Source organism: Balaenoptera acutorostrata, chromosome 6 (assembly GCF_949987535.1).
Source record: "Balaenoptera acutorostrata chromosome 6, mBalAcu1.1, whole genome shotgun sequence".
Classification (NCBI taxonomy): Eukaryota; Metazoa; Chordata; class Mammalia; order Artiodactyla; family Balaenopteridae; genus Balaenoptera; species Balaenoptera acutorostrata.
This window is the reverse complement of record NC_080069.1, coordinates 78353183-78379687: the sequence shown is the minus strand read 5'-3', so window position 1 is coordinate 78379687 and position 26505 is coordinate 78353183. Positions and strand designations below refer to the sequence as shown.

The 26505-nt window shown below is 36.0% G+C and overlaps 1 protein-coding gene across 1 annotated transcript in view; it reads left to right on the top strand.

Moving 5' to 3' along the window:
* ALDH1A1 (aldehyde dehydrogenase 1 family member A1) overlaps positions 1–20737 on the top strand; it is a 54554-nt gene extending 33817 nt beyond the window's left edge. Inside the window, exons 7-13 of the mRNA XM_057549351.1 lie at positions 171–284; positions 4809–4911; positions 6848–7032; positions 9887–10051; positions 13337–13494; positions 15355–15429; positions 20128–20737. Coding sequence (XP_057405334.1) covers positions 171–284; positions 4809–4911; positions 6848–7032; positions 9887–10051; positions 13337–13494; positions 15355–15429; positions 20128–20200 — 873 coding nt within the window. The 3' untranslated portion in view covers positions 20201–20737. The remainder of the gene's footprint in view (positions 1–170; positions 285–4808; positions 4912–6847; positions 7033–9886; positions 10052–13336; positions 13495–15354; positions 15430–20127) is intronic.
* The last annotated feature ends 5768 nt before the right edge of the window (positions 20738–26505 follow it).

Here is a 26505-nt window from a genome sequence, read left to right as displayed (position 1 = left end):
TAAACAATGAAATAAGAATAATAATAATAAAACCACCTACATGAATCTTTCTTTGTAGAGAAACTCATAAGATTAGCATAAAGAGGCAGCTTTGATCCCATACTCTCCTCTTTTTTCTGTAGAATTAAATGATCAGTTCTGTTCTAACTATTTTACTTGTTATCTTTTAGGCAGGGTTTCCTCCTGGAGTAGTGAATATTGTCCCTGGTTATGGGCCTACTGCAGGGGCGGCCATTTCTTCTCACATGGATGTAGACAAAGTGGCCTTCACAGGATCTACACAGGTAACATCATTTACTCAGGCCAGTAGTGAAGCAGTCGGAAGCGTGTTTTATGTTACTGTTTTTAAGCTGACATTTCCCTAAAACAAAAGTTCTTTTAATGATTTGTTCCTTATTCTAGCCTTCACACATGTTTATAGAACATAAGCAGATGTCGTTGAGATGAAACGAAATACCTATTACAAAAGCAGAAGGACTGGAGTAAACTGTTTTTAGTATGTTATTACTTTCTCTGACGAGAAATATGGCTGATTAGACGTTGTCGTATGATTAGTAAGGTTTATGATAAAAAATATAAATTAGGCCACAGTGATTTGTATGAATGAATTGTAATTTTATCCTGCTGATTAGGGAAGTCAAAGAGCAGAGCCTCACCCTTAGCTCCTTATTTGGGGCTCTCTCTTCCCTGAACATTCTGAAAAGGAGTCAGCAGCTCAGCTTCCCGGATCCAACCTAACTTTTCTGCCTCAGTAGCTCCAGCTTGGCTATCCAGAAGATTAAAGAACAGGACCCCAGCCGTGGGCACTTCAGAGGAGAGGGATGGGGGAGAGGAGGGACGCTAAATGCTCTCTAAATGCTCTGGGTGTTGAAAATGGTTACTTTTTTAACTTTCTGGAGAGAGAAACAGGAAGAACATTCCAGATAGCATGGAAAGGCTAATTTGATTATTTTATACTCCTAATTAGCCACTCCAATATAAAGAAAAGTTTACATAGAGAACTAAAATGATAGAAAATCAAATTTTATTTTTCTTGATCTTTTTTAAACTAGATAAATCAATATGTAATTTTTTCTTGTTTTTTATAGACATAGAATAGAAAAAGTTTACATTCTACAAACTCCTAATTGAGCTAGGGGAAAACCAATTCTTCAATCAGGAGTCTGTGGACAAAACAATTGGTAATGGTCAAGACATAGCAATAAACTAAAAAATGATGAAGTCACAGGTTGAAATCACAGCAGAGGAGGTAAAGCAGGAAGGTACAAATTGCTCAGCCTAGCATTGTAGACCTTGCCCAACAGGGACACCACGTACAGCTTCTGCTCTAGATCCCACACACTTGTCTAGTTTGTCTGAGCCAGAAGTTACTGTTCCATGATGCCATCTCTGCATCACTGCCTGTTTGTCTTGGCTCATCCCTGAACCCCTACAGCACTTTAGGGGTACTTTACCTGCCCCCTCCCCCAAAAAACTTTGATATGAGAAGACTAGGAAACATCTAGGTTCAAATTCTAAGTCTACCCCGCCTAGCAGTATGTCTTCCAAAAGTTAAGTATCCTTACTAAACTTGATTTTCTTCATATGTAAAATGGGAATAATAATATCTACTTTATTGAGTTGTACCGAATAAAACTGAATAAGCTAATGAGTAGTAAAACATTTAGCATCCTACAGAGTAGTCACTAAATGGCATGATTATTGTGTGTTCTAGAGTCATTTCCATTCTCTTGTTCCTTCCCTCACTCTTTAATTTCTCACACTAGTTCATAAGGTGTGAGGGAAGAGGTCCCTTCTCCACATAATATTTCTTCATCGTTGCCCCATCACTTCCTGATTACTCCATGCATCTTTTCATTCCCGCAGGCTTTTGCTCATGCGTGGCCACAACTACTATAACGTAGCTCTCATCACATGCCCTCTATGGCTTTCTCTGCAGTCCCAGGAGCATCCTGAATTTAAAAACTTTCCATCTGTGCCCCCATTGTCCTTGATATATAATTATGATAGCACGTGCTCCTTGCTTTGTTATGTATCTCTCTCCCTTTTGCTGACTATCCTCAAAGACTATCTTATTCATTCTCATCTCCGGAAACCAGTACAGTAACTACTTCTGATTGAGTATTAAAGAGTTAAGTGTGACTAAGATGATTTTAGAAGCCACACAGAAAAATCAGTCTTTCTGGGTCCTCTTTTAGCTTCAAGTTCGTTGCTTTGCAGATAGTAGTGAACCTGCCAAATGCCATGAAAGAGGCAAACCATGGATTTTATGTTTTTGTGGTCCATTGTAGCAGTCATGCTCATTATAAAAATGTTTCTGGCAAGGTAAGAATTTTAATGTCCCATTAGATTCACTTAAAACAGAATCCAACCCACGTTGTGCAGGATGTGCTAAGTTAGAACATTTTTATGAGCATTTGCTACTTCTGCCCCACAAGGGCAACGCCATAATATCATGGAGCATACTTTTTACCATAGTCTAAATAGTGCTTATCCTCTCTTCATTGTAGACCTTTTTGAGAAAAAAATGACATTTTACTTTTTTCCAAGTGAGGGAACAGAATCATGGGGCAAAAACTGATGTTTCCTTATTTTGACTTTAGCTAGACCTTTGGGAAAACTCAAACAAACCTTTTATTTGCCATCTGAAATTGCACAAAGTAAAAGTGTAACCTTTCTTTCTCACTCATACTTCTAACCATTCTTCATGCTAGTTCTTTTGACATTTGTAGCTTTTAGAAAAATGCCTCTGATCTTACTCCCTTCCCCAAGACAAAAATTATTTGCTTTAATAAAGTTTCTCCAGCAAATCTTTCTAAGCTAAAAACAAAAATAAAAAACAAAAAAAAACCCCAAAACCCTCAGAAAATAAAAGAAAGATGCAGAGAAAGAATTTGGAGAATTCAAAGGGAGAAAGGCAAAGATTATTATCTAGAAAATACAAAATTCTTAATCCCCTCAACTGAAAACTCAATTTGGGGCTTCCCTGGTGGCGCAGTGGTTGAGAATCTGCCTGCCAATGCAGGGGACACGGGTTCAAGCCCTGGTCTGGGAAGATCCCACATGTCGCGGAGCAACTAGGCCCATGAGCCACAACTACTGAGCCCGTGCATCTGGAGCCTGTGCTCCGCAACAAGAGAGGCTGCGATAGTGAGAGGCCCGTGCACCGTGATGAAGAGTGGCCCCCGCTTGCTGCAACTAGAGAAAGCCCTTGCACAGAAACGAAGACCCAACACAGTCAAAAATAAATAAATAAATAAATAATTTTTTTTTTTAAATTGCCAACTTTAAAAAAAAAAAAAAGAAAACTCAATTTTTGAAAGTGGTCATAAGAAATATGTTGTGGAACCAAAACGGGATATAAGAGAAATTTCAAACAGGGTTTCTCCATTGCCAGTCTACTTTTAGTTTATTTTTATTAACCTACATTTAAGGGTTTGATTTAGTGCATGAAGATTTTAAATAAGATGAAAACATTAGCAGATTAATTAATGCTCTACTCTGTAATGCACAGTAGGAGTCAGTTCAACAGTCAAAATTTAAACACACATTCAGCAAGCGTCTACTTAACTTTTATTCAGTTTGAGATAGAAACATTTTCTTAAAATCTGATGTGTTGAGGAAGAAAAGAAATCCATAGAATAAAAGAAGCAAGATAAAATGAATCATCTTGTAAAAAGAAAAGCAAAGATCCTTTTAGTGTACTAAGACTTCAATAAAAAGTAATAAGGAAGAAATAGTTATATTAAATAAAGAAAGAAAGAAAGAAGAAATAATTATAAAACAGGCCAGATTTTAGAAATGAGAAAAATATAAAGAACTGCAGAAACTAATCTTCATAGGAAGTGATCCATAAAGAAAAAAAATGAAAACTTTTTCTCTGAAGAGAGGCCACTAGCATTAATAATAAAAAAAAAAAAACAGTAGGATTCCAGCTAACTGAAGTAGCAGCACAGAACACAGACCCAATTTCTTTCTCCTAACTCCACTGTTCAAAGGTGTGGAGGACAGTGTGAGAAAGAGGGAAAGTGAGAGCGAGAGACATGGGGGAGAGGGGATATCAGTTAATCAATAGTTAATTGAGCCCACTCTGACAGATAGTGCTGAGAAAAGGTATGCAATGATAGGACATTGTTACTGCTACCAGGGAGGCAACATCTGTTTGGGAAATTGATATTTATACAAATAATACAATCCAAGAGAAACTCTGAAACGAGTCCTCATGAGGGCACTTGTTGGAGATCAGAGAAAGAAAGGGTCATGTTCACCTTGAGTCATCATAGACGGCTTCAAAGAGGAGCTAAGATACGAGCTGGACCCTAAGGAAGGGTAGGATTGGAGGCAGCCCAAGTCGGGGTAAGACCTTTGGGTCTCATTACAAGTGAGAAGCAGAGAGAGATTCGAGGCTGGTAAATATGCCACCTTGTCTGGATAGAGTTTTCTGGATTTCAACAGAGGGATGAAAAGTCAAAATAGATAAATTATGGTTGGATCATGATATGTCAGACTGATCAGAAGAAAGATGAAGTTCTGATTAAAATGAAAAATAACCTGTCTAGCCATGTACATCAAGATCATGTACATCAAGATCAGCTATCACGTTCAATATATCTGTTTTCATGACCCATCATATGTTTATGCTTGGATGGAGGAGTCTTTGGTATCTGAAAGTGCCAAATCTGGAAAAATGCCATTTCTTCCTAATGAGACGTAACTGTGGCACAAACATCGTATAAATTTAAATTGCTAAAGAAACCTGCCTTCATGAGAGCAGATTAAGCCTCCTCCTTTGTAATGCTCCATTTCAGGTTGGCAAAATGATCAAAGAAGCTGCTGGGAAAAGCAATCTGAAGAGGGTGACCCTGGAACTCGGAGGAAAAAGTCCCTGCATTGTGTTTGCTGATGCCGACCGTGAGTAAAAGCCACTCTGCTCGCTTCTCACCCTTCTCCGTTTTGGTGTCTGGTAATGCCACACAGTGAAGGGTTTGCTTCTAACGTCAAAGTGTAAGGCATTAACCAGAGTCCAAAATTACTCTTAAAAATCTCTTAAATTGTCCTAAAGTTATAACGCCTAGATAAGTCCAACACAGACACAATTTCTTGGTTTGGAATAGATTGCTATTTTCTCAGCTGAACTCTAGAGAAACTATTTTGCATTTAGGGGCCGTAATGTATATTCTTAATTCCATACCTTTAAACATTAGCATCACCTTAAGCGTGGTGAGATACCCTCAGACATGTTGGACTGAGACCACCTGGAGAGGCAGCAAGTTGCACATTTGTTGTCTCCCTTCTCTCTGGGTCACACGCTTATTGAATAAAATGACCAGAGGAAAAGGATGCCTACTATTTAAGTAATTTCTCTCATTTTTTTTCTAGCAGGTGTAGTTGAATTTATATATATTAAATCTCTAATTATGATGTGACTGCATTATACAATATCCTAGGTTCATCCTGATTATATTATCAAGTAGAATCCCACAATTATTTCCAGCAGAAAAAGAAGGTCAGGGCTTCCCTGGTGGCGCAGTGGTTGAGAGTCTGCCTGCTGGTGCAGGGGACACGGGTTCGAGCCCTGGTCTGGGAAGATCCCACATGCCACGGAGCAGCTGGGCCCGTGAGCCACAATTGCTGAGCCTGCGCGTCTGGAGCCTGTGCCCCGCGACGGGAGGGGCCGCGATAGAGAGAGGCCCGCGCACCGCGATGAAGAGCGGTCCCCGCACCGCGATGAAGAGTGGCCCCCGCTTGCCGCAACTGGAGAAAGCCCTCGCACGAACCGAAGACCCAACACAGCCAAAAAAATAAATAAATAAATAAATAAATAAGAAAATCCTTTAAAAAAAAAAAAAAAAAAAAAGAAAAAGAAGGTCAAACATTCATCTGTCTCTTTAAGAGCTGCATTATTGGTCTGAGGCAATTAACACAGATGACTTATGCTGTTATTGTGATCTTACCTGAAGCTTTTTAGAGCACACTATCTTATACATTCTACAGACATGACAAGATTTCTGATTTTACCAAATCTTCCTGTAAACTGCTTTCACTACAGCTAAGCGGATGTGATTAGTTCACAAAATAAAGATAACAATATCCAATTGCTACAATGTTAAATTAAATCTTCTGCATTTAGAAAATTAAAATGCAAAGAAAACTTTCTTCTGGTTGTTTAGGATCTACTAATGAAGCAAACTATTTCCTCTTTTTAAGACCCACGCAACCATCTCAAATAAACAGATAAGAAGAATTTACAGGCATATATGAAATAACATGGCACACTTTACATAAATTTGGAAAAATTTTTTCATAGAATAGGGTTGTAAGGTGGGTGGGCAATTCTGAATATTAGTTGTTTGGGGGTTTTGGGGGGTTTTATGGGTTTTTTTGTTTTCAGAAATATCACTTTTTCTATTGATTTGGGTATCTAAGAATGTTTTTAAATTCTTATTTAATGTAATGGATATTTTATATTTTCTTTGTCATTAGTTAAAACCTGAGGCCTGAAAGAAATATTCACAGTCATCTAATTATAAATGGAGATATTTATAAAAATCACTTGCAGTGAGATTTGATCTTAGGATAGTTTCCACATTCTTGGAATTGCGCATTATTAAAGTTGTATTAATAACCACTATTATTTCAGAGTCTACTATTTTTACTATCATTTTAGTAGCAAATAAAGGATCAGAAAGGTTAATGTGTCACCTGGCTGATGAGGTAGAATATACTGAATCTATGACTATATGACTCCTGATTTTTTTATACCACCATATCACCTCTGAGAAAGATGTATAAAAATATATAATCTTTAGAAAACATCTCTTCTTTAACATGAATGTCTTCTTTGCAGTGGACAGTGCTGTTGCATTTGCACACCACGGGGTATTCTACCACCAGGGCCAATGTTGTATAGCTGCATCCCGGCTCTTTGTAGAAGAATCCATCTATGATGAGTTTGTTCGAAAGAGTGTTGAGCAGGCTAGAAAGTATGTTCTTGGAAATCCTCTAACCCCAGGCGTCAGTCAAGGCCCTCAGGTGAGTGTAAAATAGATGGAACAGCGTTCACCAGGCACAAGAATAAAGTATCTTCTCTAGACCTGGTTTTACTTGAATACGATTACTTCCCATTCACATATCTTCCCAGGTGACAATACCGTATCAGTTTGGTGATTAAAAAAATAATGAATCTAACTCCCAATGGTAAAGAAAGTATCCTGGTTTTGTGTTGCCCGGTTATCACATCCAGAAACAGTTGAAGAGATACGTTGGAAATTAAAGATGTGAGGAAACGTAACGAATGCTGTAAATTTGTTTTCCTCAATCTGTACACCTCTGAATCCCTATTTACAGTTCCTATCCACTTGGAAGTTCTTATACAATCCTATCATTTATCCTTTCCTCAGCATCAATCCTTTTTCTCGGCTTCCATCCCCCGATACAGGCAGCTGGCACACCTCTATAAATTCTCTCCAAAGTCTTTAGTTACTCTGACCTTCTAAAGATAGCCTGAGTGTCCTAAAAAGTCCCGAGTTCCTGGCTTTGTGGCAAACTTCCCATTTTAGTTGTTAAAGCTCAACTATCCCCTAGGGTTCCCATTTTCTTCTGTCTGCTTAGAACCATTGTCAACGAGAGTGTCTCTCTTATCCAAAGCTCACCCTTCCCTCTTCGTTACACAGTTCTCTGTTCATTGTCTGCTTTCAAGCTCCTGGACCTTTGGTTCCAAATTTACTCCTGCCCTTTGAGGTCTTGATCCAGAGCAGAGTTTCTACCTGATCTCATAGAGCTTACAGTCTAGAAAGTTAAAAGGCTGTCTTGGATTTTCCTGCTCAGGCCAAGATACCCAAGTAGGAAAATTTTAGGACTTAGGCAATACCAAATATTGAAATCTAAAAGCCCTAAAATAACTTAACTGGTAAATGAAGTAAAACGTTTTGTTAAGTCTAATCTTGTCATATTTTGTATTTATCTTTGTGTTTAGTAACTACATAGAAGTAGTTGCTAATTTTGATCATATTGGGTAACTTTCCAAATGGATGCCAAGACATGTATTAAATTCAATTTTGACTTGGTCTCCCATTCTAAAAAAGGATGGGATTCTAAGGTTTTAGCTGTAATTGTTTCTTTCTCTAAATATCAATCTGTCTATTTATCTATCTATGTAAAAGTAAACACGTTTCCCATTTGCGATACACATCTATCAAACAGACATAAGATAGATGATAGATAGATAGATAGCTTGATAGATAGATAGATAAAAAGAAATATATATGTGAAGAGGAAAGAAAAGAAGAAGAGAGAGGAAGGGAAGAGAAGATACTTAATATTAAACATTGTTGGGCAATATTTTCCCCCATCAGGGGATCTGCACAATTCAACCGGAGGCTCAAAAATTGAGCTAGAACACTTCATTTTAAGAAAATTTCCATTCATAGGGTTCTTAAGTAAATAATCCAGTAATCTAACTACTTAACATAATAATTTAAACTTTATAAGTGAAAACATTTTTGTCACAGGTTGCACTGAATAAGTAGAAAAAGTAGATACGTTGGGACTTTGAGTAAAAGACCGAAAAGCCCCTGAAGCTTCTTTACCCTTTGAAATACTCATTTGTTGTTATAAGAAAGAGCTTATGGAAAGAGACACTCATTTACTAAGCTTTAATATATATTCTAATTTATAATATAAAATTATATATATATGTGGATATCATAACTTCTTTTTCAAATGAAAATACTGATTATTTCCAACTTTTTAAGGAAATGTATATTTTGGTCTTTGAAATCAGATTGGAAAAGGACTTTACCAAGGAAGAATTTGTTATATGTGTAAACAGTATTTAATCTAATTGGATATGGAGCTGGATTGTGTGCAGTGAGAACTTTGAAAACTTTTCCTGGGATTTAGAAGATAGGGGAGATTGCAGAGTCAAAGAGGACGATAAAGAACAACAGTTTTCAAGTAGTCAGAAGAGTCAAGGCAAATTGACAAGAGGCTCACACCTTAACTCCAGGATCTCCAATGTTTTTCCTTCAAAACCTAACCCTAGCCACATCTGAGACAAGGCAGTCTTCACCAGTGGTTTGGAGTCCAAGAATCACCCAATCCTTCAACCCCCCCAAATAGGGACTGAGGCAACAGGCAGTCCCAATTCCAGTGCATGGAGGAGAGGTATGGACTCCTGATGTTCCCAGCTAGAACTCTGTAGTCATTCTTTTCCTTGTAAAAATAAACCATTTAAGTTCTGTAGTTCTTGTAATATATTTAGATGTGGTCCATTTAACAAAGCAGGTTGGCAACAATCAGGACGGGTCAGAAATTAGAACCAGACCTACTCATTGCCCCAGGGGGACCTAAACTGGGTGGGATAACCAGGCTGTGGTCAGCATGGACCCTGCCACAAGGGGATGGTCAGGATGAAGAGAAGCAGAGGTCGAGGAATCTTCCTAAAGTCACAAAGCATCTGCTTTCCAACTGCCATGTCTAATTAACCCAGTATCAAAGTTTTCTTTTTCTTCTTTCACCTTTTAATTTCATTTAGGATTACAGTTTCCAGGTAAGTGTGGTTGATGATTAACAGACATTTCTTCCTGTAAATAAATGACAGGTGTGTGAAAAGGTTTACACATGTTTGCAGTGCCAATACACTTCTCTTACATGGCTGTGAAACAAACACTAAATACAAATATTTATCTTCAAGGTTTCTTTCCAGAAAAGTCTTGAGATAAAATATACCCAACAATAAATCTGAGCCTCTGTCGGCTGTTTTGGTTGAATATTTAACTTAATGACAATAGCCTAGCATTTTGAAACCTTTATTTACAGGCGGGGCAAAGTATTATCTTTACGAGTTGCTATTTTTTTTCCTTTTCATGTGATATTTTTCAAATAGATTGATAAGGAACAATATGAAAAAATACTTGACCTCATTGAAAGTGGGAAGAAGGAAGGGGCCAAACTGGAGTGTGGCGGAGGTCCATGGGGGAATAAAGGCTACTTTATCCAGCCCACGGTTTTCTCTAATGTTACTGATGAGATGCGCATTGCCAAAGAGGAGGTAAATGGTTTCATTCTGTTCTTTTCCCTTTGTTGCCATATTTTGTCTGCGTGGATGTACACAAAGTATTCCTGTAACATTCTCAGCTCTTTGAACACCTTTTCCAATAAATGTTACTTTTCATTTCTAATACTGATAAAGGATTAATTTATTTTTGATTAAGACTAAAAATAGTCAGGAATTCATTGGGCAGGCAAAGAACTTCCAGTCGACTGCAGATCAGGATGCTTAACAATTTCTAGGTGCTTCCTTCACAGATTTAAAGTAATAGAAAATACAATTCCACGTTCATTGTTGCTTTTTCTCCTTTGGAAATAATATATTTGAAAATAATTGGAAAAGAATAAAGCGATATGCCATTTTTTAAAATTAAACTCCTTATTTTGAGATAATTGTAGATTCAGTTGCCATTGTGAGAATATAGAAAGATCCCATGTACTCTTTATCCAGTTTCCATCATTGGTAACATCTTACAAAACTATAATATAATATCACAGCAAGTATGTTAATATTGATACAGTCAAGACACAGAACATTTCATCACCACGTGAATCTCTCATGTTTCCCTTTAATAGCCAAATCTATTATCCTTCCTACACCATCCCATCCTCAACCCTTGGCTTTCTCTTAACCACTAATCTCTTCTTTATTTCTGTAATTTTGTCATTTCAAGAATGTTACATAAGTGGATTCATACTTCATGCAGTCTTTTGGGATTAGCTTTTTTTCACTCAGCGTAATTCTCTATAGATTCATCTAGGTTGTTGCATGTAAGCATAGTTTGTTCCTGTTTATTAATGAGTAGTATTTCATAGCATGGGTGCACCATAGTTTGTTTAACCATTCACCCTTTGAAGAACTTTGGGTTGTTTCCAGTTTGGGGCTACTTTTAATAATGCTGTTATAAACATCAGTATACAGGTTTTTTGTGTGAACGTAAGTCTTCATTTCTCTGGGATAAGTGCCCAGGAGTATAATGCTAGGTCATATGGTAGATGCAACTTTTTAAGAAATTGCCAAACTGTTTTCCAGAGTGGCTGAACGATTTCACATTCCCCTTAGCAATGTATGAATGATCCTAATTTCTTTGCATCCTTGCTAACATTTGTTGTGACTATTTTTTATTTTAGCCATTCTGATAGGTGTGATAGCTCACTGAGGTTTAAATTTGCATTTCCTTAGTGGCTAGTGATATTGAACATCTTTAATGAGCTTATTTGCCATCTGATAACTTCCTTGATGAAATGTCTCTTCATTTCTTTTGCTCATGTTCTAATTGGATTGTGTGCTTTTTACTGTTGAGTTTTGAGAGCCCCATATACATTCTTGATACTGATCTTTTTTTGGATGTGTGGTTCGCAAATATTTTCTCCCAGGCTGTAGCTTGTCTTTTCATCTTCTTTACCAGGGTCTTTCTCAGAACAGAAGTTTTTAATTTTAAGGAAGACCAATTTATCCATTTTTCTTTTTATGGATAGTATTTTTGGTGTCAACTCTATGAACTACTCTTTGTTTACTCCTAAATCCAAAAAAACTTTTTTCTGTGTAATTTTTTAAGTCTTTCTGAAAGCTTTATAGTCTATGTTTTACATTTAAGTCTACGATCCATTTTAGGTTAATTTTTATACAAGGTGTGAGATTTAAGTCAAGGTTGTTTGTTCGTTTGTTTTTGCCTATATGTTCATTTGCTTCAGCATCATTTGTTGAAAAGGTGTTTTTCTTCCATTCCATTACTTTTGCGACTGTGAAAGTTCAGCTGTGCATATTTGTGTGTGTATCAATTTCTGCGTTCTCTACTCTTCAATTGATCTATGTGTCTATTTCTCTACCTATACTCTCTTTTTTAATTTATTTACTTTTATTGAAGTATAGTTGATTTACAATGTTGTGTTAGCTTCAGGTGTACAGCAAAGTGATTCATATATATATGAATATATATATATATATTCTTTTTCAGATTCTTTTCCCTTATAGGTTATTACAAAATATTGAGTATACTCTTTTGATTTTGGTAGCTGTATGATAAGTCTTGAAATCGGAAAGACTGAGTCTTCTCACTTTATTCTTCTTTTTCCAAATTGTTTTATCTAAGCTAATTCCTTTGCTCTTCCATATAAATTTTAGAATAACCTTGTCCATATATACTAAAAAATCTTGCTGGAATTTTGAGAGGAGTTGTGTTAAAATTGTGTATATATCATTTTGGGGAGAATTAATGTTTTTATTGTGTTAAATCTTCCAGTTATTGAATATAGTAGATCTCTCCATTTATTTATATCTTCCTTTATTTCTTTCATTAGCATTTTGTAATTTCTGGTAAAAAGTCCTATATGTGTTTTACTGGATTTATACCTAAGTATTTTTTGAGTGATTGTAAATGGTATTTCTGATTTCAGTATGCACATGTTCACTGCTAGTATATAAAAGTATATTTGATTTTTGTATATTTTCTTGCATCCTGTGACATCACTGAACTCAGGTACTCTAGAAGATTTTTGGATATTCCTTGGGAATTTATATGTAGACAATCATGTCATCTACAAATAGGGACAATTTTATTCCTTCGTTTCTAATCTATATGCCTTTTATTTCCTTTTCTTGCCTTTTTCACTTGCTAGAAATCCAGCACTATGTTGAATAAGAGTAGTAAAAGTGGGCATCTTGCTTTGCTCTCTATCTTAGGGGAAAAGCATTCAGTATCATATCATTGAGTATGATGTTAACTGTAAGATTTTTCATAACTGCCTTTGATCAGGTTCAGAATGCCTTTCTATTTTTAATCTGCTGAGGGGGAAAGGAGGTGGGATTTTTGTCAAATGCTTTTTCTGCATCAATTGAGATGATTATGTGATATCCTTCATTTTCCTTCATTCTATTAATATGATGTATTATATTGATTGATTTTTGAATATTGAACCAGCTTCGCATCTCTAGAATGAACCTCACTTGGTGATGGTGTACAATTCTTTGTAGGTATTGCTGAACACTATTTGCTAATATTTTTTAGGAATATTTGCTGTAGTTGATATTGATCTGTGGTTTAAGGGATATTGGTCTGCAGTTTTGACTGTTTTTATTGATAATAAAAAAACATTTAGTGATTGCTCACTGTGTGCCAAGTACCTTATAGTCAATATAAAACATAAGTATATTTACATGAAATATAATAAATATAAATATTTTACTTATATATTAGATAGATTTATATTTATAACTATAATAGAAAATAAATATTTAGTTGTAACCTATTACTTTGATTTATTTCATTCATTTCTTGTGGTATAGATATTTGGACCAGTGCAGCAAATCATGAAGTTTAAATCTTTAGATGATGTAATCAAGAGAGCAAACAATACTTTCTATGGCTTATCAGCAGGAATTTTTACCAAAGACATTGATAAAGCCATCACAGTCTCCTCTGCTCTGCAGGCCGGGACAGTGTGGTAAGTCAAACCTATGTAATATCACTTTTTCAATGTTAACCACGTTAACAGGCTACTTTGAATTTTTTCTGACTTTGATTTTTTGTTTGGAATCACATGGCCTGCTGCTCGAAAATAAAACAAACAAACAAAAATCCTGCTGTATTGGAAGAACTTTAGAAGAGCATAGAAGATAGATAGATATAGCATATATATATATATATATATATATATATATATATATATATACACACACACACACATATCTATATCTATCTATCTATATATATATATATATACACACACACATATATATATTTAACTCTATCCAGACTTTTGAAATTACTTGCCCAAAATATTCTATTGATGTTTGGCTAATACAATAAGTATTATTATTATAAATAATTTCTAGGCACTTGGCACTATGCTACACACAAGGGAGATAAAAGTTCTGTTTAATCAAGATAATCAGATAGTAAGACAGTATTTATTCAGTGCCCTTATGTATACAAGCATTTAGTTCTTACATCAGCTTTTTACTCTGGGATTATTAGAGATGTCTGAAGGTCTTAAATTGTAAGAACATATTGCCTTTTGAGGAGCATGTCTGTTTTATTTTTGACCCGGTTTATATCTCTGATGTTTACACTTTAACTTAGAGTATATAAGTGCCAAGGCTATGTCTCTCAAACTGTCACATCCCCTGCCCAGCCCCCATCTCTGGACCGCCTTGTTAGTAATTTTTGTTCCATCAGACCTCACTTTGTCCCCTCAGTCCCAGCAACAGCCCAAGATTATTTTCTTCCCGATAATGTCACAACCAAATCCACTGGACGTTGAAAAGTATTTATCCTTGAGAGACAGCCAAGAAATCCTTGCCCCTCTTGATAGCTCTAGGATCTTTTTTCTTAAGCAAACGGACGTTCATGATTTAGTCAGTATGCACTCCACGCTAAGCACCACGTGGCAGTCTTCACATTCATTATCTCATGTTACCTTACTACAACTGTTAATTGGTATGGCAAATTTATTGACAGAAAAACAGAAGCTTAGTGAGGCCGCATAATTGATCGAGATCATGCAATAAATGACAGCTGAGATTCAGACCTATTTCAGACTCTAAAGCAGTGATTCTCAACCCCGGCTGTACAGTAGAGTTGTCTGGGGAGCTTTAAAAATATCTACACTGATTTGGGTGGAGGCAGGTGTACATCAAACCCACCAATTATATCAGTTTCTGTGACTGAGTCTGGATGTAGGTCTTTTAATTTTTTAAAATTCTAATTATTCATGTTTTTATAATTATATGTTCATAAAAGCATTTTGAAACATTTTTTAAAATATGGCAAGGGATAAGCAAATTAATAATGAAATCGAACTCCTGTCAAGGCCTCTGTTTAAGCAATTTTTGAATTAATTAATGAAAAAAGTGAACTAAGTAATATGAGACATATTACAATTATAAAAGAAAATTAATTCTAGCCTGTTAAGTACACAACCCACAAGAGAACTACAAAGCTTACTGAGTATAGGCAGTAAAGAACACCCATCCAACAAATTCGTCTCTCACAGACCATATCCTTCCTCTTATGGTACATTGGGTATTCTAAGTCAAGCTATAACTTCTCAGGGACATGATGTACTGCCAAAATGGCTATCCACACATGGAGTTGGACCATTTTTAAAAAATTCCTAGGCAGTATATATACATATACTTATACTCCTGCATTCTAATTTATGGTGCTACTTTTGTTCAAAAATGACTATGTAATATTAAAATTAATGGAGTTGTTAAAGAACTCTCTGAATTTCAAAAATTCCAAATCTAGGAGTTATTTCATAGGTTAAGTATGACCTATAACGTACTTATTTTCTTTTCAGGGTTAACTGCTATAGTGTGGTATCTGCCCAGTGCCCCTTTGGTGGATTCAAGATGTCTGGAAATGGTCGAGAACTGTAAGAATAACTTTCATTAAGATAAACACTTATCTTGATAAAAATGGTTCTCACTCTCAAGGAATTAATCCTTAGTTACTGCTCAGATTAAAACCTGCCTCTGTTCTTTCCTGGAGATTAATACTGTCAAACAGCTTTTTAAATGCTGGATTTACCCCCAAAAGTGCAAAAAGGTGATGGCAGAGGGAAATACAATTTATTAAACTCTTACAATTCACAAGGGATCATACTAAGCACTTTACATTGGTTACTGAAATATTGCCTACTTTTAGAATTGTTTGCTGTATACATGAATGTAATATATTTGGGAAACATTTCCAGAAAGGAGGTGGAAACTACAAATTGGTGATTGTAAGAAGTGTGCAAATATAAAAACAGTTTAGCTATTTGAATATGCCTCTTACATAAGTAAATTAGGTGTCTTTATATCAAAAAACTTTTCAGTGTAGGAGTAATGATTCTCATTTGTTGTAATATTTTTGATGTAGACTCTAAAATAACCTGAATGAGTTATTTTTGGTACTAAAATCTAAACTGAGAGAAAAATTTAACTAAGGAAAACATGTTTTATAGTTATGACTAGGTTGAGGACATATCTATTATACAAATGCATTTATGAGCCTTCAGTTGCTTTTCAAACCAGGAAATACTGACTTTTTAAAAACGTGCACATACATATTTACACACAGAAAGTAGTGGCAATGTGTTTGGTCAATTTTGTTCAAGTACTTTTAACCATTTTATTTCTTAAAATTTTCTCATATCAATAAATTTAAAAAATCATCAGGAAAAGACACATTATATTCAAACCTTATGGAATCAAACATAGTAAAGCTGCTCATTTTGTGAACAGCAAGTAAAAGTGAGTCTCAGCTTCTAAAGGTCATGAGTGCCTTAAAGAGCCAGGTACTTGTCATCTAAATAAATCAGCAAAATCACAATGAAACAACTACCACTGGGGAGTCAGTGAAAAGAGGGCATGTTAAAATGATCCATCCTCCTTCTCAATATACTTTCATTAAGTAGTTACTATGTATATGAGGTCCTAGGAGCCCCAGAAACGTGGTACCACATCCCACCTTCCATATAATCGTGGTGGCAGGAGGAACATGTAAAAATATATAGAGAGCAAAATAACCAACACACCCTATGAAATAAATAGTAACAGACTGGGAGTCCGTGCCTCGTGAAGGTAGAGAGGCAGTTAAAATGCAGAGTGCAGCATCGGAGGACGGAAAATCTGGGCACCACCAGACTATAACATTCATGTCACCTCGCTAACTCTCACTGTTTCCATCTGTCAGACAAGCTCAGCATTTGTGGTGGGGATAGGAGTGGGAGAAGAAAGTAAAAGGTCTATGAGCTCCTTTCCATGCTTGAGGTTCTGTGGTTCTAACCCCGGTGAAAATGCAATGGGTAAAAACTTAAAGACCGTTGATAGAACAAGAGAAGACCTAACAGAAAAGGTAGGACTTGATCTAGGGCATGTAACAAGTGTAGGATGTTAGGAAGCAGAGAAGAGGGCATTCTTGAAGGAATGTTCCATGTGGCATGTTGAGGGGTTAGTGAATTTGCCTGACAGGTGGGGATTTATGGGGGTGAGAAGTGTGATTTCAGAGTTAAATAGGATACAGATTAAGAAGTCTTGAATTCAAGAAAATCGGCTTACATATATTAGTGGAGCAGGGAAAGCGATGGATAGCTTTAGAATGTTGCTGGAGAGGTGGAGTGGGCAAAAGATCAATTTGTCAAAGGTGCACACGGCATAGTAAACATAACTGGAGACTAACCAGCCGCCTGTGAACTCTGACTCCACCACTTGCTAGCCACACAGCCTAGTTCAAGTTGCCTAACTTCTGAGCATCTGTTTTCTCCTATTTAAAAGGGAAATGTTAACATTCCTCTTAAGATGGTTGTGAGAATTAGGAAACATACTACGCCTTCATTCCCTAGCACCGTATCTGTCACAAAGCGGGGACTCAACAAATGGTTTCATCCTTCCCTAGCTCCTTGTCTTTATAATATCCATTATTGGGGAGTCCCTTGGCAGCACTAATTACTTTGTACAAAGAGCTGTAACAAAAGTTAGATTATTTTGAAGATCAGATTACTGCTGGCCCAGCTATCTAATACACTTCCCTAGGAATGTCAAAGATCAAATAATCAGAAGGGATGAAATAATTAAAGTAGATGAAACATATCAATTTTGTTAAATACAATTTAGTCAAGCTTTATGTTCGAGACATATGGAAAGCAAATAAGAGGGGGATGAAAACAAGAATCAACCATCAGTAATTTCTTAAAAATCTGGACTGTGGGTATAGATAATTTGCTTCTTTGAAATACAAAGGAAAAAGTTATACTGTAATTTTTACTTCAAAACTTCCAGCTGAGGATGCTAGTGTTAATGTCTATCTGAAACCAAATTTGGCAAATTTAATAAATAAGTCATTTGCTGCAAGATGTTTAAAGAGAATGACTGAAGCAATAGCCTCAAATGACTCCCAAGAGTTCAATTACAGTTTATCTTCAAAGATAGAAAGGTAGAATTGATCGGTTAGGAGAAGTTCTCAAAGAGCTAAAAATAGTAGTATGCACAGCCCAGTGTGGTGGTGGTGCTGAGCGCCCGAACCAGGATTTGCACCTCAGGTCACGGTGCTGGCCCTGCAATGAGTTAAATGGTAGAAATCCCTCTCTCCGTGTCATTGCACTAATTTTTACTTAGACTAACATAGGTCACTTGAGACTTTACTAGTATGCCGTTTCAAACTTAATTGGCTCTCAACACCTCACAAGATATTTCTTTCTTCCTGTCCCCTTCAGAAATGGGGAGAAATAAAGTGGTGTAAACTGGTGGGCTAACGTGAGTAGTTTTTGCTTGATTATATTTGCCAAACCAGTTCGGCAAACATTTCCTGTGCCTACTTAATTAGTGCCAGGCTCATTTCTGGATACAGAGTGAAAACCAGGCATAACTTGTTACTAGCATCTTATTACTCCAGTGTGGACCCTGGATGAGAAGCATGGGTATCACGTAAAAGTATGTTGGAAACGCAGAGTCTCAGGCCTATCCCCAGACCTGCTGAAATAGAATCAGCATTTGCATCAGGTCCCAGGTGACTGGTACATTGACAATTTTAGAAGCACAGAACCAGTAACTCATAGGCTAGTGATATAAAGAGAAATATAAGGATGTTTTTGTGTTATATCATAGACATAGGAATTTGTGTACATCGGAACACTAAGAAGCAGGGCTTATTTCAGCTTGAGTAAGACAATTATCACACTTTGTACTCTCCTGAGAGTTTCAAGTGTCCGTGTAACCCAAAATACAATGGAAAGCCTATTGGCAAAAATCATGGGTTAATATACCTAACTTTGTGAGATAAAATACTTACTAAAATATTATCCTTTAATGGGTTTCAGACAACTGAGGCTAAACCCTTTAATTACTTTGAAGAACATGCTTATTGAAGCTTTTAGAAGGTATTTTCAGAAGCTTAATGGCCCAAGAAAATAATCAGTGTAAGAGGATTAGGTTACCCGGGAGAAAAAGATGTCTTCTACATACCTGTCTACCTCACCAAAGGAGAGGGGTAGAAAAAGATCAAGATCTTTTTCCTCTGTAAGCCTACATGTGCATGAGTGTTATGATTTTAAGAGTACTCTTATGTACATGTAATTTAATCCTTTCATCAAAACCATACAGAGAATAATTTAGCCTAATCTTTTTAGTTATCTCTTTAATGAAGGGTAAATCACAGTCAGTTTCCAAAACTGGTAGGAGGTCTCAATAAACCTGATAACAAGATACCAGGATTTTAACTGATCGACTCAAGTTAATTCCTGATCATTTGGGTTGGATTTAAGAGTTGTATAAGCAAACGACAGGGGTTGCATAAATAGAAAAATCCAACAACCACAAAAAGCCCAAAAGCCCTGAATTTTAGGCCAATGAACCCTCTCCCCCTCTTAAAACAAAACAAAACAACCCCACCCCCAAATAAAAAGTTGTAACAGTTAAGGTCAGATTTTTGTTTTTTTGGTTTTGGGGGGTTTTGGTTTTTGTTTTTGCCAAGAATCAAGAACAAAAGATATTATTAAAACTACAGCTAGAAAATATTTTGTTTTAAGCCATATTAGGGCCAGTTAGAGTGAAAATAGAAGCCTGGTCATTTTTAGCCCCTTCCTCATTTCTGGACCAACTGGACATGGTAAATACACTAAACTGAGCTATACTTGAATTTATGGTTGTTCTGTACTACTCAAGTGATTATAAATTACTACTTTTCCTCTGGTAATATAGCCATCTTATTTATTTGAACCTAAGCTAGATATGATAAAATTCTTGTTGGGCCGATGTGTGTGTGTGTGTGTGTGTGTGTGTGTGTGTGTGTTGAGCCCTTTCATAGTCAAGCAGAAAAAATGTCAAAAATGAACAATTTCTTTGAAAGTCTACTGAGGGTACATGATCATTTAAAAATGCAAAAAACTTATTTTAAAAATTTTCCCACAAGGGAATTTATATAAGACCAGATATCTTATGGTTGGCTAGCTACTATTTGAAATGCTTCTGTACACAGAAAATATTTTCCATTGTCCCTAGCCAGATAAGCAGGAACAAACTTCGACTATCATTGACCATAGTATATTTGTACTGCTCTGCTAAATTCTGTTCATTTTTCCCCCTCTCTCTAGTGGAGAATATGGTCTCCATGAATACACAGAGGTCAAGACGGTCACAATCAAAATTTCTCAGAAGAACTCATAAACTACAAGAGTGCAGAGACGACTCCTCAATGGCTAAGCACCTCCTTCAGTGGCTAATATATCAGAGTGGGTTTTAAATGCAAAATTGTTCTCTCTTTCATTTTTTAAACATGAGCTAATCATATTAGCATTAATACTACACATAGAAAACTTGATATGTAGCTTATTCTGAAGGAATCATCTGCCTTCTGATACGTGACACCCAAGTCCTACCCGTAATGAAAATGATGGATTTGGATGCAAGATCTCTCTAGCTCTGTAACAGTCATGTGCTTTTCTTTGTAGCTACTTGTCTAGGATAAACATTTTATGAACGAGGACCAGTTATCATTTAGCTTCTTTCCCTTGACCACCCCTTGAAGTACTTACCATACCTGTTAACTGCAGACTAGATGTGCTCTGTTCCCCGTAGTTGTGAAGCCCTTGGAGTTTGTTGAAATGTTTCCTAGAATGTCATGTCTGCTTGTCAAATGAAGTAATGCCTGAAATACTTAGATGTAATCTAAACAAAAAGCTTAATAAAAACAACCTTGCATGATTCTTGTTCAGTGTGAATTTTTTAAGTAGAGTCTTGGTTATGGTGATTTACTCTCCCTGTCACTCAAAAGCAGTGTTAAATTGAGCATAAAGATATATTTAAAAATAAAAGTCTAATCTACTTATTCTCAAATAGGTAAAGAAACAAATTTTATTTTCTGGAGGAATTCTTGCAATCAATAGCAAACATTTGAGATAGATGGCTTCAGTCCTTCAGCAAGCATTTATTGAGTTCCTACAAAGTTCTGGGCACTATGGTAGGTGTTGTAGAAAATAGATGAATAGTGGATGGTCCATTATCCAAAATGCTTTAATACGTGGAGAACAAAGACACTGTATTAAAAAAAATGATGGCGCATATGATGGAAATGAGAATTCAAAGAACCATAAGATGATAGTAATATGCCAAAGGGTAGTGATACCAGTAACCGACGGACTTGGGAATGGCCTCATGAAGGAAATTTGACTGGATATGAACCTTAATGATGAGCAGATTTGCAGTGAATAAAGAGGAAAGAAGTCCTACAAAATATTCCCTCTGGACATGTTCCATCAAAAAAAATTCTATATAATATTTTCCCCTGTTGGAGTTGCAGATTGCACACTGGCATAGTCTAAGTTCTGAGAAGTCCCACAAACTGTTTAGTTTTGTTTAATAGTTTTTTTTCCCAAAATTTGTTTAACCAGAGGCCTTGCCTTCCCCTCACCCTCATTTAATACCAGTTAACATTAAGAAACCCACATTGGAAGATGCTGTTCTTTGCAACGAGGTAGCGCTGAGTGTTCTGAGCAGAGATCTGGGGATCAAAGGGAAGCAGCTGGGAAAATGTCATCTGTAAAACTAACTGGACCATATTTACATATTTGTGCCCTAGACAAAGAGCCTCTTCTTGTTGCGCTCCCATGGGGGAAGTGACTTAAGCCCAAGTATAATGTTTTTTATATATTACTATACATATTCTAAAACTGTTAGTTCAGCAGCTGAAAATTTAAGCCTAGTAATCTTTAGGATAACATTTTTTTTCAGATTCAGATTTTATATAAATGATTAAGTTTGTCATTTTACATTAACAGATTCGTTAGTGACACTGTTACTAGGACATTCTAATAGCTGTCATAGTCAAGTGCAACAATGTGTGAACGAATGAAATTTATTAGCTTCTTAGACCTGAAATAATTTCACCCCCAATTGCAAGAGCTTCTCTAACTTGTATGGGCCTATAAAATTTGCCATCTGGACTATCTTATGCAATTTGGGACATAATGACCATTTTGAAAACAGGAAGAATTAAAGTCTAGGGAGAACTGAAAGATGTTAGGACACTGAGAAGGGAAAAAAGCCAAATACAGAGGAAGGTTGTGTTTTCCAAAAACCAGACAGTGTCTACATTATGAAAAGATGTGTTTAAAACCATGCATAAATAAATAGGTAGACAAGTTAATATTGTAATGGCAACCCACCAGAACATTTTAAAATGTAGAACAAAGAGGGATGAACACAGAACAAGACAAAAGCCAGAAGCAAGTTTAAATATTTGAAAATTAAATCTCCCTGGTATAAATAAGACATTACAGGATTAAACAACAAAAAAAAATCTGTTTAATATTGGCTCATCCTGACCCTCTAGACATTATCTGTGTTCCTTCTCCTCTGCTTTCTAAAGCCATACTGGCAATAATTCGTAAAACCTTGAAAAGTTAAAGGGTATCTTATTAGCCCATGACTACAGGAAGTACAATAAGGAATTTTATCATAAAGAATTCAGTTCTGCAGTTGTAAATGTGATCTCATTGTCCTCAAACCACCTGGCAGAAGTATTTTCCTCTCTAGGAACACCAAAGTTGGAGGTAACTGTTTAGGCAGAGGCAATAATATCAGAGGTCAAATATGGATTCTCAAAGGTCTAGCATCTTTTTTTTTTCTTCAGTTTTTAGGATACATGTTTCTGGGTTTATTTTGAAATAACCAATGAGAAATAGGGAGAAAATATTTTTCTTAAATTCTTGTGGCCAACTAAAAATAGAGTTAACTCAAAGTAGGAAATTTTAGTCATTTCTTCACATAATTCAGGGGGGAATAATGGACCCCAAAGATACCTTTCCCTGGGCAATGCATGTAATTTTTTGAGTATCTAATTTCACTTGGACTTTTAGAAGTGTGCAAGTACCATCAACGAAACTCTTATCTTTTGGTGACTTTTGGAGGGTATATCAAACAACTAGGTTACATTTTCACATGAAGCATAAGTTCCCAATTAGACTTTCATTTGCAGATTCACCTTGGGTTCTTTTTTAATGCTCTCTGGAAATGGATTTGAGGCTTCCCTTTTTTATATTGAGAGAATATATAGGAAGGAGAATTAGAAAAGATAGCTAAATTCCCTGGATACCAAAATTCAGTGACTACCAGGAGGGCATGCAAGCTCACTCTTGTAATATGCTGGGACTGTGGTAGCCTGGAAGATATCATCCTGAGTCAAGATACAAATGAGAGGGAAATAGCTCAGTTATCCCTTTGACATTCTGTAGGGGAGAAGAGATGGCATCTCTCTCCAAAGGCAAGGCCACAAAATTACCAGGAGTGATTGAGATTGCTCTAGACCATGTCTTTAAATCAGTCTTTAGATTCTGGGTGGTGGTTTTATTCCAGGGGAGAAGAGTCACATCCATTAACATCTATAAACACTTAGGATAATTCCAAAATCCCTAGAAAGTCAACTTTATTGCCTAGTAGAATATCTATGGCAAAAGTATTGCAATGTTTTTTTGCACATTTACTTTAGTGTCATGTGTCAACTAGTTTCACGAGCATTTAGTTTAGTTTTGTTTTGTTTAGTTTAGTTGTGTTTTAATGGACATCTCTGAGTTTTATAGAAAAGTTCATAGGAGGCTGACATGGCACTATCCTGAAATGATTTCACTAGAGTTTCAGGATTTTAGATTTTTTAATTTTTTGTCAAGTCACTTAAAGATTCATCAGGCCTTGAAAAATATATTTTACAAATCTGATTAGGCTGCCAACTATTTTTTTTAACTTTTTATTTTAAAATAATTTCAAACTTTTGGAGGAGCTGGTATAGCAACACAAAGAACTCTCATATATCTTTTATTCACTAATTAAAAAAAATTTTTTTTTACAGTAGGTCCTTATTGGTTATCTATTTTAAATATAGCCATGTGTACGTGTCAATCCCAAACTCTCAGTGTATCCCTCCCCCCAACCCTTCCCCCCTGGTAACCATAAGTTTGTTCTCTAAGTCTGTGAGTCTGTTTCTGTTTTGTAAATAAGTTCATTTGTATTTTTTTTTTTTTTTTAGATTCCACATATAAGTGATATTATATGATATTTGTCTTTCTCTGTCTGACTTACTTCACTCAGTATGATAATCTCCAGGTCCATCCACATTGCTAAAAATGGCATTATTTCATTCTTTTTAATGGCTGAGTAATAATTTTTAATAATTTTAATAATTTTTAATATTTTCCCACATTGACTTTTTTATTCTAATTCTCTATATAGATTCATTTTTTTCTTGAGACAAACTTTTAAGAATAACTCTTAGCCATCATGTCCCTTTACCACAAAATATTTCAGTATCTTTTTCTAGAAATGTAATTCTTTCACAAAGCCACAATATAATTATCTAATTCAGGAAATTTAACATTGACAAGATACTAGTATCTAATATACAGTCCACATATAATTTTCTCTAACTGTCCCACTAATGTCCTTTATGGCGTTTTCCCCCCATGATCCAAAATTTAATTCAGAATCATGCATTGCACTTACTTACCATAGCTTCCTTTTGTTTTGCTATTCCTTGACAATGGCTTTATACCTCATACACACACCTAATATTCAGTCAGGTTGTGTTGTTGGCCTGGAGAGAATCCTAAAGGACACACAAAACTCAAAGTTAATGAGTTAACAAGAATCAGAGAAAAGCAGGTTGAATAGTGTTAAAGAATAAATACTTCAAGATTTGATTATTAATTACCATCCTCCATGATAAACTGACAAGGATATTTATAAACTGGAAAGTATACCTTCTTTCTTGGACAATTTTGAAGAAAAGCTATATGTTCCCTTGAGGATATCAGTGACTGTCCCTTGCCTGTACTATTGCAATATTGCCCTTTTTCATTTTATTTCCTAGCTTACTTATTTGAATATTTTTTCTTAATAACAGATTGACTACATTCTGATGACATCTGGGGAGGTACTTCAATTTGAACTAGTTACAAATCCCTAACCACATAGAAGCATATTAAATGACTTTCCTTTCAAAGTACAAAGGGGATATAAAGATCTTGACCTTCGGAGTCAAAAAGATTCTAAATTCTGGTTCCATTGCTCACTAGTGGTATTATCCTAGGTCAGTTGCTAAACCTTTCTCATTTAGCAATCATTCAAGAGATAGTGGTGGCTATTGATATTTGGGAAGAAATATAATGTTCTACATAATCACATGGCCCTTGGACCCCAGCAATCTGGTTTCAAATCCCTGTTCTGCACTCACTGGCCTTAAGATTTGGGACAAGATACCCAACCTCTCTAAACTGCAGTTTCTTTATCTGTAAGAAGGATCAGTAACGGTACTTACCTAATTGCTTTATTCTATTAAATGAAATAATGTTTGTAAAATGTAAATGAAATAATGTTTGCAGGGTTCCTAGGATGTAACAAGTGCTGAACACGTTACTAATCTACTGATAGCTTAGATTAATAATAACGATGTCAACAAAAATAATAGTGTCTTTAGACAGCAAAGAAAGTATCTTTCTCTTGATCTTGACTTTGTATTTTCCCTACACTCTTTTTCTCAGTCTTCCAGTGACCTAGCTGCTAAATTAATCTCAGTTAGGACCCCATAATTGTGATTTGCCAATCCCTTCCATCATTTAAAAAAAAAAAAAATCATTCCCGGGACTTCCCAGGTGGCGCAGTGGTTAAGATTCTGTGCTCCCAATGCAGGGGGCCTGAGTTTGATCCTTGGTCAAGGAACTAGATCCCACATACATGCCACAGCTAAGAGTTCGCATGCCACAACCAAGGAACCGGTAAGCTGCAACTAAGGAGTCCGCCTGCTGCAACTAAGACCCAGCACATCCAAATTAAAAAAAAAAAATCATTCCCTTCATATAAAGGTTAAAATTTACCATCAAAGTCAGAAGAGGATGGAGAAGAATGTGAACAAAAACTTGGCTCTAAAGCTGAGGTTGGAAATTTGAATATATTTAATTTCAAAGTGGAGTTAGTTCTAATTAAATGAACTCAACTGCCTTTCATCCCTGAGTTGCCAGTCATCATGATTAATCTTTAAGCTAATAGTCAGGGACAGTGGGACTAAGCAAAGACAAACAGAAGAGACTGGTTTCAGACTGACACACAGGAGCCCACAATGACACTGGTTACCCAGTGATTGATTCAGAGACTCAGCCCCTATGAATTCAATGAGAAGGATTAGTGGACTTAAAAGCACATGACTTAGCATTTGTGTTCAATGTTCAGTCATCGCAAATTCATGTAACCACAGAATGTCAGAGCTAGAAAAGAACCTAGTGTTCTTCTAGCCCAATAACTTCATTTCACAGAGGCATGGAAAAATCGAGACACTTGAAAGGTCGCTAAATTACCATTGGCAGAGTCTGGCTAATGCCCTCTGTATTCTAACTCCTAGTTCTGTGCTACTGCCTGGGTCCCATGTGGCACTGCAGATGTTTAATTGATACTTGATTAAATATGCAGCATCCATCATTTTATTTTAT